The 15257-nt window shown below is 43.3% G+C and overlaps 1 protein-coding gene across 2 annotated transcripts in view; it reads right to left on the reverse strand.

The window, feature by feature from the left end:
* The window catches only part of TUSC3 (tumor suppressor candidate 3), a 1613394-nt gene that overhangs the window by 332836 nt on the left and 1265301 nt on the right, over positions 1-15257 (reverse strand). For both annotated transcript variants that reach the window (XM_085643291.1, XM_085643292.1), the window contains exon 8: positions 14604-14678. In XM_085643291.1, coding sequence (XP_085499417.1) covers positions 14604-14678 — 75 coding nt within the window. The remainder of the gene's footprint in view (positions 1-14603; positions 14679-15257) is intronic.

A 15257-nucleotide genomic window follows, 5' to 3' on the forward strand; every position in this document is an offset into this window, starting at 1 on the left:
TTTGTTGCACGCCTCTAGGTCTGTGATCCTCCTATCTGCGTGTGCCAGCTGAACCTAGAAAAAGGTGACCCATTACATAACAGTGGGGTAAACCAGTAGACGTAGCACCTAGGTACAGTGCTATACAGAAAGGAGTGCTCCTAAGGGGTACTCTGAAGATATAGCAATTGCAATAGCCTATCCTGACTCTCTACCAATAATCAAACAACACCGATCCAAGGGAGAGGGAGACTTCATATTTCTAAATAAAGGGAAGAGTATACCACCATTACAACACACAAGCACAAAAATTCAATTAGGGTTAATTCAAAATTGTATTGAAATTAAATACATATATATACTTTACTATATAGAGGTTGCTCCATTGTGTGAAATGCAAGTGCTTGAAAGAAGTGCTTGTGCATAAGTGAAAGGAAATCAAAAAGAATACAATATAAATATAGCAAATTGAAACCACAGACAAGTAACATCTTACCCTGTCTGACACCCATTTTTAATGAAATCAAATTCCATTGATAATGTACAGGTACAGAGTTCAATCAGTACTGTCCCTTCTTGGATAGTTTAGAGAGTAAAGGCTATAGGAATGGAGTTGTTGTTATAGCGACCTAAGATAGACAGAGGCCAATTACAACCTTAATGGCAGGTCTTCATCAGGACAGTTAGGAGCAACTTAGAAGATGGTGAGAACACCAGTCAAAGATATATTGAAGGTGTTAGCAATGTGAAGATACACTCTTCCTTAATGATCATGCTCACCTAGAAACACAATTATTCCCATGAGGGGTTAAACTCAATTACACAGCAAAGGCCTGAAGGCACTTCATCTGTAAAGGAATTAATATGCTCATAGGCCCATTTAATAGAAGGACGTGACAGCTGAATTGAGACTTTTAACAACCATGGCAAGAGTGGCTGTTGACTTCCATTGAGGTTACAGATGTCCCAATAACTTTAAGCTCTACAAGAGTCCTCTCGAGGGCTGAGGGTTTCATGATAGAAGGTGAGGTAATGGCTGTTGCAGCTGCTGAATGGACATGACCTTGGGAAAAATAGTTAGAGTAAGATGCAAAGAAAAGAGCCAAAAGTATAACTTGAAGTGCTGCATTCCAAAAAGTCTAATTGTGGGGAAACGAAACAAGATAGTGCATGTGTGCTAAAGAGCCTGGCATGGATGATGCTTTCATTGTTAAGTGGAACTCAATTTATGCAAGGGGAAGTCCACATAGTCATCAGCAATGATTCAAGATGGAGGAGCCCATACGGCGCCGCCCATCATCCAAAAGAGCCTTTTCCAAAGAAATGTGTCAGACCAGACCAGAGCGCAGTGCCCAGGAGAGCATGCGAATGTTGACTGTCTATTGCTCAGTGGGGACCACAATGGAAAAGCACAGATGTGGGCTGCTCATCAGTGAGGAAGCGTGAACAGGCCTTGCATGCCACTGTACAGTAGGAACCAAGCAACTTATCAGAGGGAAGAAAAAGAGTCCCCAGTAGCACCAGCACCCAGTTTGGCTGTCTTCCTCAGGACGTTGCTGAATCCCGATAGGCGGAGATGTTGCTTGTTGCCGACACTCAGTGTTGGTGGCAGAGGCCTCTCATTCTTAAACGGCAGTTAGTGTATGTTCAGGTGCAAACGCTGTCGGTGGAGAGCTCCACATTAATGAAAGACAAAGTAGACATAGGATGGGTCATCTTACTGTAAATTGTGTAGCGTCCCCCCAGGGGAGATGTCCCCTCAGTGCACAGCTTCTGCTCCAAACTAGTGAAGCTTCTTCAACTCGGACCTTTTGGAAAGCGTCGGTGTCATTTCACAAGATTGTGAATATTCCCCTGATGAACGGCCCATAGTGCCCGAAATGCATTGGAATTGGCCAATTGGTACCACAAGTTACATGTCAACCCATGGTACAATATCTTGGTTGTGGAATTAAAAACTACAGTTAATGTATCCACAATTGGAAAATGAAAAGTAATTTATAAAGAATAAAATGAATTCAACAGTCGCACCTATGGGTTAAAGTGTTTTTGAAATGGGATTACTTCACTAGTTTGGATCAAAAACTGTGCACTGAGGGTGACGTCTCCACTGGAGGGGGTGCTACACAAGTTACATTAGGACGCTCAAGGACCAGAGAGCAATACGCGATCTGCACGCAAACCAAATAATCAATTGAATTTCATTCATCTTTTGAACATTGGTGTGCATGTACCACCCTTGATGATCTTACTGTAAGATCATCAATTCAAGCGCCAGGTGCAGTGGAGATAGGCTGGAAAGCTGCCATCTTCTTCAAGTCTTGATTCCGACCCCTGTGATCCCATTTATCATTTCACCTGTGATATTATATACGTAGAGCCATTAATACTGCTTAACCATAACTTGCAGATGTCACTGATCTTTCAACAGCAAAGCATAATTTTAACACTACTTAACAGTTGATTTTTTTCAAATGTATTTTTACTATTTATTTCATAATGTTATCCAGTAATCATAACTGACCTTTAACAAAGATTTTCACTGAATGTCGTTTTGATAACATACTTCATATAGCTTCTTAAATAAAAAAAATGGAGTATTAGTTAAGGGGGTGAGAACCCACCTCAAATAATAATCACTATCCTGGTCAGGGTGAATCATAAAGGTCACTAAATAAACCCCCAGGTAGTTGTGGCACACAGCAGCCAGGCTTAACTTAGAGTCAATGTCTAAAGTATTTATGCAGTACTTAAACAGTAAAAAAGTAAAACACAACAAAAGGAAAATACCAAGCCAATTTAAAAATAACAGAGAATATTTTACCAGCTAAAATGACATAAAAATTACAAAGATCCAAAGAGCAATGGATGTTAAATTTTGTATTTAAAAATAGCTCCAACCATGGGTAACTGATCGAGCTAGATTGGGACAAGGGTAAGATTGAAGGCCCACTGTGATGGGGCATGAGTCACTTATAATGACCTGGCTCGTCCCTGTCACAAAGTTACCTTCTCACTTAGTAACTTATAAGGAAGTAGAAAGTCTTCAGAGAGGCCACACAGCCAACTGAATCTGAGGAAGGGCTTGATGACAACGGGGAGCCGATGGGTGAGTTCTCAAAGTCTGTTTGGCATCAGGTGTAGTGAAGCCATCAACAAAGGTTGTGCTCGGAAGCTGCTTGTTGCTCCTTGTCGAATCTAGTTAAGCCATCAATCGGGTGCTGCTCAGCACAACTCCAGGGAAACCTTTGATCAGGTACTGCTCGGTGTTGAATCCGGTGAGGCCATTGTTGAATTTTGTAAAGCAGGGCTGGACCGGCCGTAGCGGGCACCGTGCGTTTCCCCGGTGGGCAGCCAGGGTGGTTGCTGGTTTTGGGCCCCTGGGGCCGTTTTTGTTAACGGGAGCCCCCTGTAACAAAATCGTCCGAAATCGGCCCTAGCAGAAAGTTATTTCCAACCCAAAATTATCATTATAAGGCGCTTTAATGTGATCAAGTGCTTTCCTATGGGGCAGACAACCTTGCCACAGTGAAAAGGGTTTGGATGACATTTCCATTACATGCGTAACATTAAAGTTTGTAAGTTGTAATCTTAACCCCTTCCCCGCTCATGACGGAACCAGTCCGTCATGAGCCACGGTTGCGCTGTGCTCATGACGGAGTGGTTCCGTCATGCTGCGGCCGTTGGCGGCCGCTCCGCCCACGGGGCGCTAATTCCCCGCCTGTGCGGGCGATTAGCGCAGTGGGCGGAGACGTGACGGAACCACTCCATCATGAGCACAGCTCAACCGTGGCTCGTGACGGAGTGGTTCCGTCACGAGCACAGCGCCACCGCACCTGCCCCCAACCCCCCCCCCCCAGCGCCGCGGCAGAATTCCTGCCGCGGCGAAGGGGTTAAGTAGCTTGCAACGTGCCTTATTGGGCAACAAGGCCTACCTTATACATATTTACAAGGGAGGTTTAGACCTTTCTAAAGGGTAATTTTGACAGGCCGAATTGGCAGTTTAAAAACGGCACAGCCACGCAGCAATGGCAGGCCTGGAGACATGATTTACAGTGCTACTGTAGTGGATGGCACAATGAGTACTGCAGCCCATAGTAGCATAGAATTTACAGCCCTGGATACATGCAGTACCATATGATAGGGGCTAATGAGAAATTAAATGTTGCAATCAGATTATGCCAATTTCAGTATGTTTTAAGTGTGCCGAGTCCTAAAGCCAACAAAAACAGTTCTGGCTAAAATCTGATGGAATGGCACACACAATATGGTTATTTCCAACCACTGCCGTGTTGGTATATTATACTGTGCATACTCTTTAGCCATTCAAAATCCACTCAGAGCCTCTCCTGAGGCCAAAACAGCTCCAACTCGGGCCACCAACCAGGGTGAACATGGAATTTTACCAGGACCAAAGAGATATGGCTGGAGCCCCTAAGCCTTCGAGCCACTGGACCGGACCTTAGGCTGTGTGCAGTGAGCTCTGGGCATAGGCAAAGGCCTGACTATTTACCAGCTTATATTCAATCAATCCAGCCAAGCATGGCATTTGCTCCTCAGAACCATGCTGTGAGTTCAGGCTAAGGGTAGACTTTGCACCAACCTCAATTTCTCGGAGTCCAGGGCCTGGGCTCTGGACATGCCTTACATGAGCTGTCAGAAACTGAACCAGCTGCATATGGCCAAAGGTTATAGGCAGCATGCACATGAAACAGTGCTCCGCCAGTGGCTCGGACCTACTCCAGCCCAAGTCCCACTAACCAAGCAACATATGTCTTCTGGCTGTGCCAAGTGGGCCTTGGGTACACCATTCCTCACTTCTGAGAGCACTTTGCATGGATTTTAGCCAGGCAAAGCAGCCTCTGGTCACACCTTGCCAATCTCTGTGCCTTAAATCCAAATGTGAAAAACTTTCCGCTCCGTATAGTGGACCCTTGGTACAACGTCTGGCCATCCTACTAGCCATATTGCTGGCTGCATGCAGCATTTCACCATGCACAGTGAGATCTGCATGTGATGACTGAAGAAGTCCCTGTTACACCAAACCATCTGTGTGTAGCCAAAGAACTGTTCAGTGAGCCCTGGGAAGGATACCATTCACTGTCCCCACTGTCCCACCATTATAAAACCAGGGTATAACATATGGCCATGCTTAGTGTGCTCGAGTTGCCTATCTCTCTGCCTGCAGGGTGGCTGCTCGGGCTCGTGGCATTTGGTTATGCACAATGGGCCTGTTGGCATGGGGCCTGGTTGACAGTCAGGCCATGTGTCAGACCCCATGAGTATAGGTCTTTTGAGGTTCGAAAGCCAGAACTTTGAACTTGGGCTGGTTTTGTGAACCATGCAGCAAGCTTTTTCTAATGGCTGTACGTATATGCTATTATTGGGTTAAAGAATAATCTAAAATATGCTGCCATACAAAGGAATAAAGGATTTATGAACACCGCCCTCTTGATTTTATACTTGAAGCATGGAGGCTAGAATAAAGTTTAATGACCCACCCTCATGTCTTAGGAGGGTGAGACGTCTTAGCATAGTCATGACCGATAAGAGTGCAGCGAGTTTCACATATGCTAAATGGTGTGTAGCAATCTCTTGACTGACTTGCACACCTGTGAAAATCATTTCACACTTCCAACTTGTTATTTTTGGACACAGGAGTGACTGCTATAATGAAGAAAGTCACAACGCTTGGGTGAGGGTTTGTCATATCACATGGTTCACTACAAGCAGAATAGGACAATGTCATGGAGTGCTGCAAGATGAGTAGCATTTTTTCTTAATTTCAGTGACAATAGAGAGGGTGTGCCAACTCTTTAAAACCTCAGATGTCTACACTTGCTTGGCAATCATCAGATGACATTCCATCTTCCAGCATCCTCAGTTTGGATTAGGACCAATATGGGTCCAAGCTGCTCCCCGCACTGTGCTGCAGCACCCAATTTACACTCTCCAGTATACCAGTTACATAGTGATTTGAGTTCTTATCCATTGTCCCTAAGCTAAGCAGTGGTGCTTTTTATTTTAGTGATTTTAGTTCCAAAGTACACTTTTCAGTGGTGGAATTTTAGCCTTGCTTTGGAACAGCCGCTTAAGCATAATTCAAGTGATTCAAGGGCTGTATACACATAGGACAAAGGAAACACTTAGCACAACCTGTTGAGATACAATGTGTGTGAAAGTCATCCTTTTTGCCCTGATCTCCCCCATTAATTGACTGATACTGGTGGTAACTGACTCTGACTGCACCCTGGGCTCTGCTAACCAGGCCCCTGGCCAGTGCTCTGATTAAAAAGATATATGGTAATTAGGTGTAATTACAATTGGCACAGACAACCTACCTGTAAGTCCCTAGTATTTGGTAGGGCATGTAGGTTTAGAGGCCCAGCAGTTTTGAGGCACTTGAATGCAGACTGTGGTGTTGCCTGCTGTCATTTTAAAAGTCAGCCCTGCTTTGCAAGCTAGTTTTAAATTGAAATTACATCCAAATTCGAATTTGGATTTAAAGGTATTGAATTACCTTATTTTTAATTATTAGTCACCATTAAGGTCTGCCCTAGGGGCCCCTAGGGTAGGGTGCCTGTACAAATAGACAGGGGCATTTAAAAAATGTTTTCTATATGCCCTGGTGAGTGAAAACTATCAATTTAGTTTTCCCCACTGTAGCACTTGAGCTCCATAGGCTAACATGGGAATATTGTAATACAGTAAAATTATTGATAGGAGTGAGCTAAATAAAATTTCAATTACCTAAAATATTGGTAATGATAAATCCCACAACTTGCTACTGTTGAATATATCATAACTAATACAGAAACGAAGTTATACAAATTCCTTTCCGTGAGCCAAAATTCAGCTTTCTAGCAGCATCCCCTGATTGGTCAGCCTTTACAGGCTTAGCCAAACTGCTGTGATGAGGTGATATGTGGCCTGCACAGAGACAGAGGCTATCTCATGGAGGGAGCTCTGCAGCTGCATATAACAGGCCAGCAAGGTGGCTGGGTAAATCAAACTGGACTTCAAAGAGAGCAGGACAGTAAGGAATGCAGCCAGGCCTACCTCCTCTTCCTCCCCCCCCAGCCAGATGGCAGCCCTAGGAATGGAATTTGCAGGAGGTCTGGATTGGAAGTGCTAAGGGAAATGATCCACATGGATTGTCTAATCCAGGTCTTACTCCAAAGAGTGTAAGTCTCCACCTTGAATTTTAAAGTACAGTGCTTTGTGGGACAAAAATGAACCCTGGGCGTTGTGCTCCGCTTCGCCCACGGAGTATACGTAGCGCTGCTTTCTTCGCCGTTTACGAAGTAGGCGTAGCAGGCAGCGCTATGCACACGCCGCAGCGAAGCAGGGCTACCCGCCACCCGCCTGCCCTCATTTTAAAATAATTTAAAGAAGGTTAAAGGTAAATAAACCACCTTACCTTCAGTGCGGCGTCCTGGGGCTCCCTCTTCTTGCTGGACGGTAACTCTTTCACGCAAATGCGCATGCGCGGACGCCCGCGCATGCGCATTTCTCACGAGAAATGCGCATGCACGGGCGTCCGCGCATGCGCATTTGCGTAAAGAAGTTACCGTCCAGCAAGAAGAGGGAGCCCCGGGACGCCGCACTGAAGGTAAGGTGATTTATTTCTCTTTAACCTTCTTTAAATTATTTTAAAATGAGGGCGGGCTGGAGGCGGGCGGCGCGTAGTGGGGCTACGCGGAGCGCACGAGTGTGCGTAGATTTTGCCACACTACGCGCTGCTTCATGTAGCCCCACTACGCCCACTACGCCCAGGCTTAACAAAAATATGCCACACTTTGGAGAAAGCTGTCATGGTTTTAGGAGGCACCATGTACCCCGTTAGTCAGGGATGCCCCTTTGCTAGTTGTAATTATAATTGCATTTATATAGTGCTTACTACCCCTTACGAGGCGTTGAAGCTTTGTTTTGTTGAGTAGCAAGTTACTCTAGAACCCAAAAGTGATTAGAGGTGAATTACTAGAGTGAGATATTAAATTAATCTGAGTGGTGGATATGTTAGTCTGTTATTTGGATTGAAAAAGATAGTGGAGGGATGGAAGAGGGAAGGGTTTGCATTGCATTTATATAGCGCTCGTTGTTACCCCAGAACAATGGATACATATGTGAGAGCTGCATAGCAACTCAGATCTGCTGTCCAAAACTACAAGGAGAAGAAGGACTGCTCTGCTGGAACCCAGATCTGCATCCCAAAGGATTGCACTCTGAAGGACTGCTTCTGCTGCACACCTGGAACTACAACCCTAAATGCTTTGCCTTGCTTCCAAAAGGATTAAGGAGTGGACTCCCTGAAAGCAACAGGTTAACAGAGCTCAACTGCACCATCACCCCCAAGACGTCCCCAGCCTGGCGTGCCTCCAGTGGACTATTAAGGATTTAGACAGGTGCATTGTGGGAACTGTAGTCCCTAACTACCAAGGACTTCCTCCAAGCTTTTAAATCAATGGGTTCATTTGTTTAACACTTTGAACACGCAAGAGGAACTTCAGGAAGAAGTTCCACAAGTTTGTAGCAGTTAGGAGCAGATGTTGAACTGAGACCTGCCTAGATTTCAGGTTTGAGTGTGGCCCGCTGAACGGCCAAGGCCTCTTGCTGAGCCAAGCCGCCATGGTCAAATCGAATCCCGGCTTGAAGAGGAGCCTCCCTCGACGACAAATGAATATCCAACAGACATTTTCTAAGTGCGAAGGTAAAATTTTGACCAGGGCTTAGTGTATCAGACCAGGGCTTCATTGCTGTCAGCCTCAAACTGTGACTTTGTCCCAGGCAAGCTATATGTTTTAAAGGAATATATACTTTTACTTCGCATGCATTACATCACCTGCCTTTACAACGCGGTCGTTGTAACAACGTGAACTATTACATCACAAGTCATGTCAACGACTTGCTGTAGGGGGCGCGCTGGACTTAGGAATAGTATAATTTACGATTCCTACTCCAGTTTGAGCAACAGCAGGTAAAGTGTTGGATTCTAAATCCAACACCAGTGCGCCCCCTACAGCAATACGTTGAAGGATATTGTCGGTCTTGAGGGAAAATGCAAATAAGCGAGTGCACGCGTATATCTCGCTTCAATTTGTTTTGAGGGATAATACGACGCGTGTAGTATAATTACGTATAAATAAGTTTATGGTTGAGTGAAATAAACGAATGGAAACTTGTTTAATTTTAATCGGGGAGGCTTACCGTTGAGGGACAGTCGCGAGGCGCGCACGTCATAATGCTGGGTGGCCATTTTTAATAAGGAAGTGGCAGGGATTACGTTTGTTCATGTTGATGACGAGTTGGTTGCTAGGACATTGCTATGACGCGCGAGAGGAAAGAGACGCAGTCTGTCTTCTGAAAAATGACAGGCTTTACGTTCGTTCACGTTGTTGACGATTTGGTTGCTCGCATGTTGCTATGACGCACGCGAGAGGAAGGAGACGCAGTCTGTCATGTGAAACTGACAGATTTGTAAACTAAGGCGGTTCTTGTTATCGGAGCAGTTTTCAAGTAGCGGATTTGTAAAGCAGTTAGAGATCGTTTTGTTTAGGTGTGGTAAATTGTAAGACATATTTATTTATTTAGAACATTGTTATCGGTGTTTGTATTTGGCTGATTTAACATAGTATTGGAGGTCTGGTTTGTGGAGTAGTTTTAGATAATTTAAGTAAATAGTTTTTTATGAGGGAAAGTTTTTGTTTTGGACAGAGTTTATTTTAAGAGGAGTTATTTAAAAAAAATATTTTTTTAAATGTCTGAGGAAAACGTAAGTTCACAGGAGAATTTCGGAATGGAAGAAAGGATCTCGTTAATGTTGAGCAAGTTTGCATCAGATTTGGATTCCAAGTTTGAGAAGAAATTTGATGAGCTGAGAAGAGGTGGTGGTCACCCATCCCAGGATGAACAATTTTGGTCCGCAGGTGAAGGTCCAGTATTATCAAAGAAGGCTGGGAAAGTGAGTAGGAAGTGAGTAGGAAGAGCAAGAATGTGGAAACTGATGTTTTTAGGAGTAAAAAGGCGAAGTCAGCCTACCCAGATTCAGGAATTCGCAATTGTGCGAAACATGGAAGTGTCGAGGACACACAAGGAGACCTGGATAGAGGTCAGAATGGTAGGAGACATGCTACCATCTTATGTGATGAATCTTCGGGTAGTGTGGAAATTAAGTTTAGTTGTTCCTCTGATTTTGATTCGGAGATTGAAATAGTGGATAAGGGGAGAATTGCAGAGGCAAAAGCAAAAGATAAACCAGAAGAGAATAATGGGGTAATGGATCCATTAGGTGAGTCTATGTTTGACCCGATGTTGTTAAAGCATCCATTATCTCCTGAATGGAGCCCGGCTCCACATGTTGCTCAATACGTGCAATTGTGGTTAAGGAAGCAAATTCCGAAAGATGTTAGGATGAAGCTCCGTTCCGAATGTCCGAGACCAAGTCTGTCAAATAAAATCGCCATGATGCCTGATTTAGACGCAAAGATAATCGCATTTATCGGGAAAGGTGGAAGAGATGTAAAGGAGGGTTTGGATAAAGGGTTGAGAATGTGTCAGGACAGACTGCTGGATCTAACGGGTCCACTTACAAAGATATTTGATATGGCTGAAGAAGCCTATGTTGGGAAGAAGTCTCTGGACATGGAAGAGCTTAGGGAATGGATACAAAGGGATGTGTGTTTGTTGGGAAATGCGAACACAGCAATCTCAGTGGACAGGAGAGAGAGTATCCTGCTTATAATCGATCCCAAGTTGGCTGATCAAGCGAATAATGAAGGAGGTTTAGAGGCAAATGGGATGCTTTTTGGAGAGGCATTCATTAAGGAAATGAGCAAATATGTGGGTGCTTTTAGTTCTCTGCAGAAGTCACAAAGAGAAATTAAAAAGGTATTTGACTGTCGTGTTTTTGTAGGGGCCAGGAGAAGTAGAGGTCGTTTTCCCGGCCGAGTACAAGGTATCGCAAGGGCCTCATTCTCAAGGGGTTTTAGACCCTATAACTATAACTACCAGCAACAATCTGGATATCAACCAGGACGTTTCTATCCGCAAAAAGAAAGAGGAATTTCTCGAGGGAATAGGAGATCGAGAAGATCAGGTAAGACAAGACCATTTTGTTACCCATGTAAAGTTGGGCGGCAGACTTGCCCAATTTTATCAGAATTGCAGTTTGATAACAAGGGACCCATGGGTTCTGCAGACGGTTTTGGGCTATCGTATAGATTTCAAAGAAGAACCAAATCAAGATCATTATCCTCCAATAATAAAATTCGATTCGACTCGGTCAGGCTTGGTAGAGAAAGAAGTAAGAGAGTTGTTAAAGGAAAGGTGCAATTGTGGAAGAACAGGAAACGTGCTTGGGTTTTGTAAGCAATATTTTCTTAGTGGAAAAGAAAGGGAAAGGTATGAGACCTGTGATAAACTTAAAAAATCTGAACGATTGGGTAGAGTACCATCATTTCAAGATGGAGGGCATGCATATGTTGAGAGATGTACTTCAGACTGGGGATTGGATTACTCGACTGGATCTAAAAGACGCTTATCTTATGATACCGATATGGTCAGAACTCCAGAGGTTTCTGAGTTTCAGATGGGGAGGAAGATTATGGAAGTTTGTTTGTCTCCCGTTCGGACTCTCTTCGGCCCCATGGTGTTTCACAAAAATGCTGCGTCCAGTCATGGCCCATTTGAGAGAAAGAGGGATACGAGTGATAATTTATTTAGACGACATTCTGATAATGGATCAGGAGAAGAGGAGTGTAGAGAATCACACAAATCTAGCTGTGAATCTTTTAGAGAGTTTGGGGTTTGTAGTGAACAGGGACAAGTCTTGTCTGTCCCCGAGTCAGGAGACACAGTTTTCGGGGTTCATGATAGACAATATTCAGGGCCAGTTGAGATTACCCATGGAAAAGAAAATAAGAAAGGAAATTCGAAGGGTTTTGTCTTTAGATGTTATCTCTTTAAGAATGTTGGCAAGGATTATAGGTCTGTTGTCGTCAACTATTCAAGCTATTTTTCCAGGACCACTGAATTATCGTGCTCTTCAGAGATTGAAGAGCAGTCACTTAAGGCGTGGAATGCAATATTCTCAGGTGATTACCCTTTCTGGCGAGGCAAGATCAGAACTGAATTGGTGGCTAAAGAATATGGAGGCATGGAATGGGAAAGCAATTTTTGGATCAAATCCGGAATTGATTATAGAGTCAGATGCGAGTTTATCTGGTTGGGGAGCACGTTGTGGCGCAACTTCGACAGGAGGTATGTGGACTGTAGAGGAAAGGCAATTCCACATAAATTGCCTGGAGCTGTTGGCAGGGTCTTTCGCTATAAAGAGTTTTACGAAAAACAAAGCGAAGTGTTCAGTATTGTTGAGAATGGACAATGTCTCAGCAGTGAGATATGTGAACAAGTTAGGGGGTCCAAAATTGAAGGATCTAGCAGACCTTGCGAGAGTTTTTGGGGATTATTGCTTGAAACAGAATATTTTGGTGCAAGCGGAGTATATACCGGGACAGAAGAATGTTCTGGTGGATTGGCATTCTTCACAGGTCAGTGTTTTTGAGGATAATGGAGTTGTGGGGTACTTGTTATGTGGATCTGTTTGCGAACAGGTGGAACACACAACTGGAGATGTTTTTCAGTTGGCCCCCGGGTCCGGAATCAGCCAGGATAGACGCTTTCAGACAGGATTGGAGGGGACTTCGTCCTTATGCTTTTCCACCTTTAACCAGGGTGAGCTTGATGGTGCGCAAGTGAAAGGAGACGGTGATTCTGATTACTCCCCTTTGGAAATCACAGGTCTGGTATCCCATACTTTTGGAAATGTCAATAGATTGTCCAATTCTCATTCCGATTTTCCCAAAAATCTTGAAGGGAGCGTTAGGGGAATGCCACGAGTTAGGCCTCTCAGGTCAGTTGAGTCTGATGGCATGGAAAATTTCAGGAGAGTCTGGGAAGTGCCAGGACTTTCGGAGGAGGCTTCTCAGCTTATCAGAGAATCATGGTTGCCAGGAATGAGGAAGATGTATAGGTTGGCTTGGCAGAAATGGGGTCGCTGGTGTCTGGAGAGGGATCACAATCCAGTTTCAGTGGATGTAGTTTTTGTGGTAAATTATTTGGTATCTTTGTTTGCCTCTGGTTTAGAGTACAGAACTATCAATTTACATAGATCAGCTATCGCTGCTGGACACAATTTGGTGGATGGGGTGTCAGTAGGGCAGAATCTTTTGGTGAAGAGATTGCTGAGGAGTGTAAGGGTTTCCAAGCCCCCTGTGGACAGGTATACGTCTACTTGGGATGTTTCTAAAGTTCTAGAATATCTGGTTAATTTAGGGTGCAATAGTAACTTAGATTTAATAATTTTGAGTGGGAAACTGACAATGTTGTTGTGTTTGCTTTCTTTTAGGAGAGTTTCTGATGTAAGGGCTTTAGATGTGGGAGCGAGGATTTTTAATCCTGAAGGTGTTTGTTTTTATCTATGCAGAAGAACGAAGACAAATTCTGATAGCATTTTCTATCCTTATTTTGATGGGCATGAACGTTTGTGTGTTGTGCGTTGTCTGAAAGAGTACGAGAGGAGGACTTCATTTGTTCGTCCTGCAAGCAAAAAACAGTTGTTAATTTCATATAGAAGACCTCACAAAGCAGTTTCAAATCCAACTTTGGCAAGATGGGTGAAAGAGGTGATGAGGAATACCGGTGTTGATGTGAGCAGATTTGGTGCGCATTCTGTGAGGGGTGCTTCAGCTTCAAAAGCATTTATGCTAGGAGGTGCGTTACAGGATATTCTAAGATGTGCAGATTGGTCTAATGATTCTGTTTTTAGGAAATTCTATTTTAAGTCTGTGACGAATGCAAGTTCGTTATTATTAGAGAGGCTTTGAACTTGCATAATCTTAGCCTCCGGTCATGCCATAAAATGTAGAGTTTCATCAGCCTTGATGGACAGAAAATCTGGATTTTATTAAAGACTCGGAGGCTAATATTATCCCTCCTCTCCCTACCCAGGTTGGTAATGGTATTTGTTCTTTTTCAGCTCGGGGTCAACAATGAAGCAGGAAGACGGATTTCGTTCAATTCCGGATTATGTGCTTTCCTGGTTTTAAAGTGGATTTAATATGGACTCATGTTGTTTTAATGTAAAGCAAAAAAGAAGGAAGAGTCATGGAGGTTCTGGCTCTTTGTTATGTTCTAAAGAACTTTGTTGTGTTCTATGTTCTTGAAGATGCTGCTGTTGGGGTGGCGCAATAAAGAGGATTGCATAAAATTAGCCTCCGAGTCTTTAATAAAATCCAGATTTTCTGTCCATCAAGGCTGATGAAAATCTACATTTCACATCACATAAATGATTTCTAGAGCAAGTCACTACTCATATGCCCTTGGAAGCCTGGTCAGGAAACTGGTATTGTCATGAGGTTACAAAGGCCCCGGGCACAAACACTTCCAAAAGAATTAGAAAATGGTCCGCTAAACCAAACTTCAATATGAAATAGAAAGTAGCATTTTTGCTTCAAGATTGAGAGAACAATGATCGCTGCAAAATGCCATATTACACTACAATGACACGTTATGTGCTTGGTGATAAAATTAAATATAATCAGAAATGAGTAAACAAAGCAACTTACTTCTCCTCTTTCCGACATCTCCTTTGGAAGTTGCAGCTTCATTTAGGAGGACCATTCCCATGGTAATTGCAGCATCTGTATGTGTTGTCAAGGAAACCACTGCAATCTGGATTTAAAAAAAAGGCACAACCCTGCATCTGTCGGCATGGTAAGATTTTAATTTTCTCTGCACCAAATATGTCAAACTCGCTCTTTTCCATAATTTATGCACTTCAAATTAATGCAAAAAGTAGACAATACAAAACACCTTTGAATATCAGTATAATTTTCCCCATGTAATTTGCATAAACGTATCTATTTTTCAGGTGTCTAAAACAGTTACAAGTAGTTTATTTTTATTAGTAAAACCAATAACAAGCCAACATTTTTAGAATAGGTTAAAAAGTCTCAGACAGTCCAATGGAAGAGCTGATAATTGTTTAAACTATATGGAAATACAGAGATCAAAAATAGGTGCCCTGGAAACTAAAGAACTGTAGAGAAACCAATGAATAATTCAAATGGATTCATATAAAAACATTCAATTAATTGTTTCTTAACAGCAATAGTTGAAGAAACGGACTTTATTTTTGTTACATTGCCAATAGCACCGTCTATTAGTGGTAAAAGGTGCAGAGTCGTAAAGCTAGCAAAAACGAAGCCACCAAAAACAGA

This window comes from Triturus cristatus, chromosome 2_2 (assembly GCF_964204655.1).
Source record: "Triturus cristatus chromosome 2_2, aTriCri1.1, whole genome shotgun sequence".
Lineage (NCBI taxonomy): Eukaryota > Metazoa > Chordata > Amphibia > Caudata > Salamandridae > Triturus > Triturus cristatus.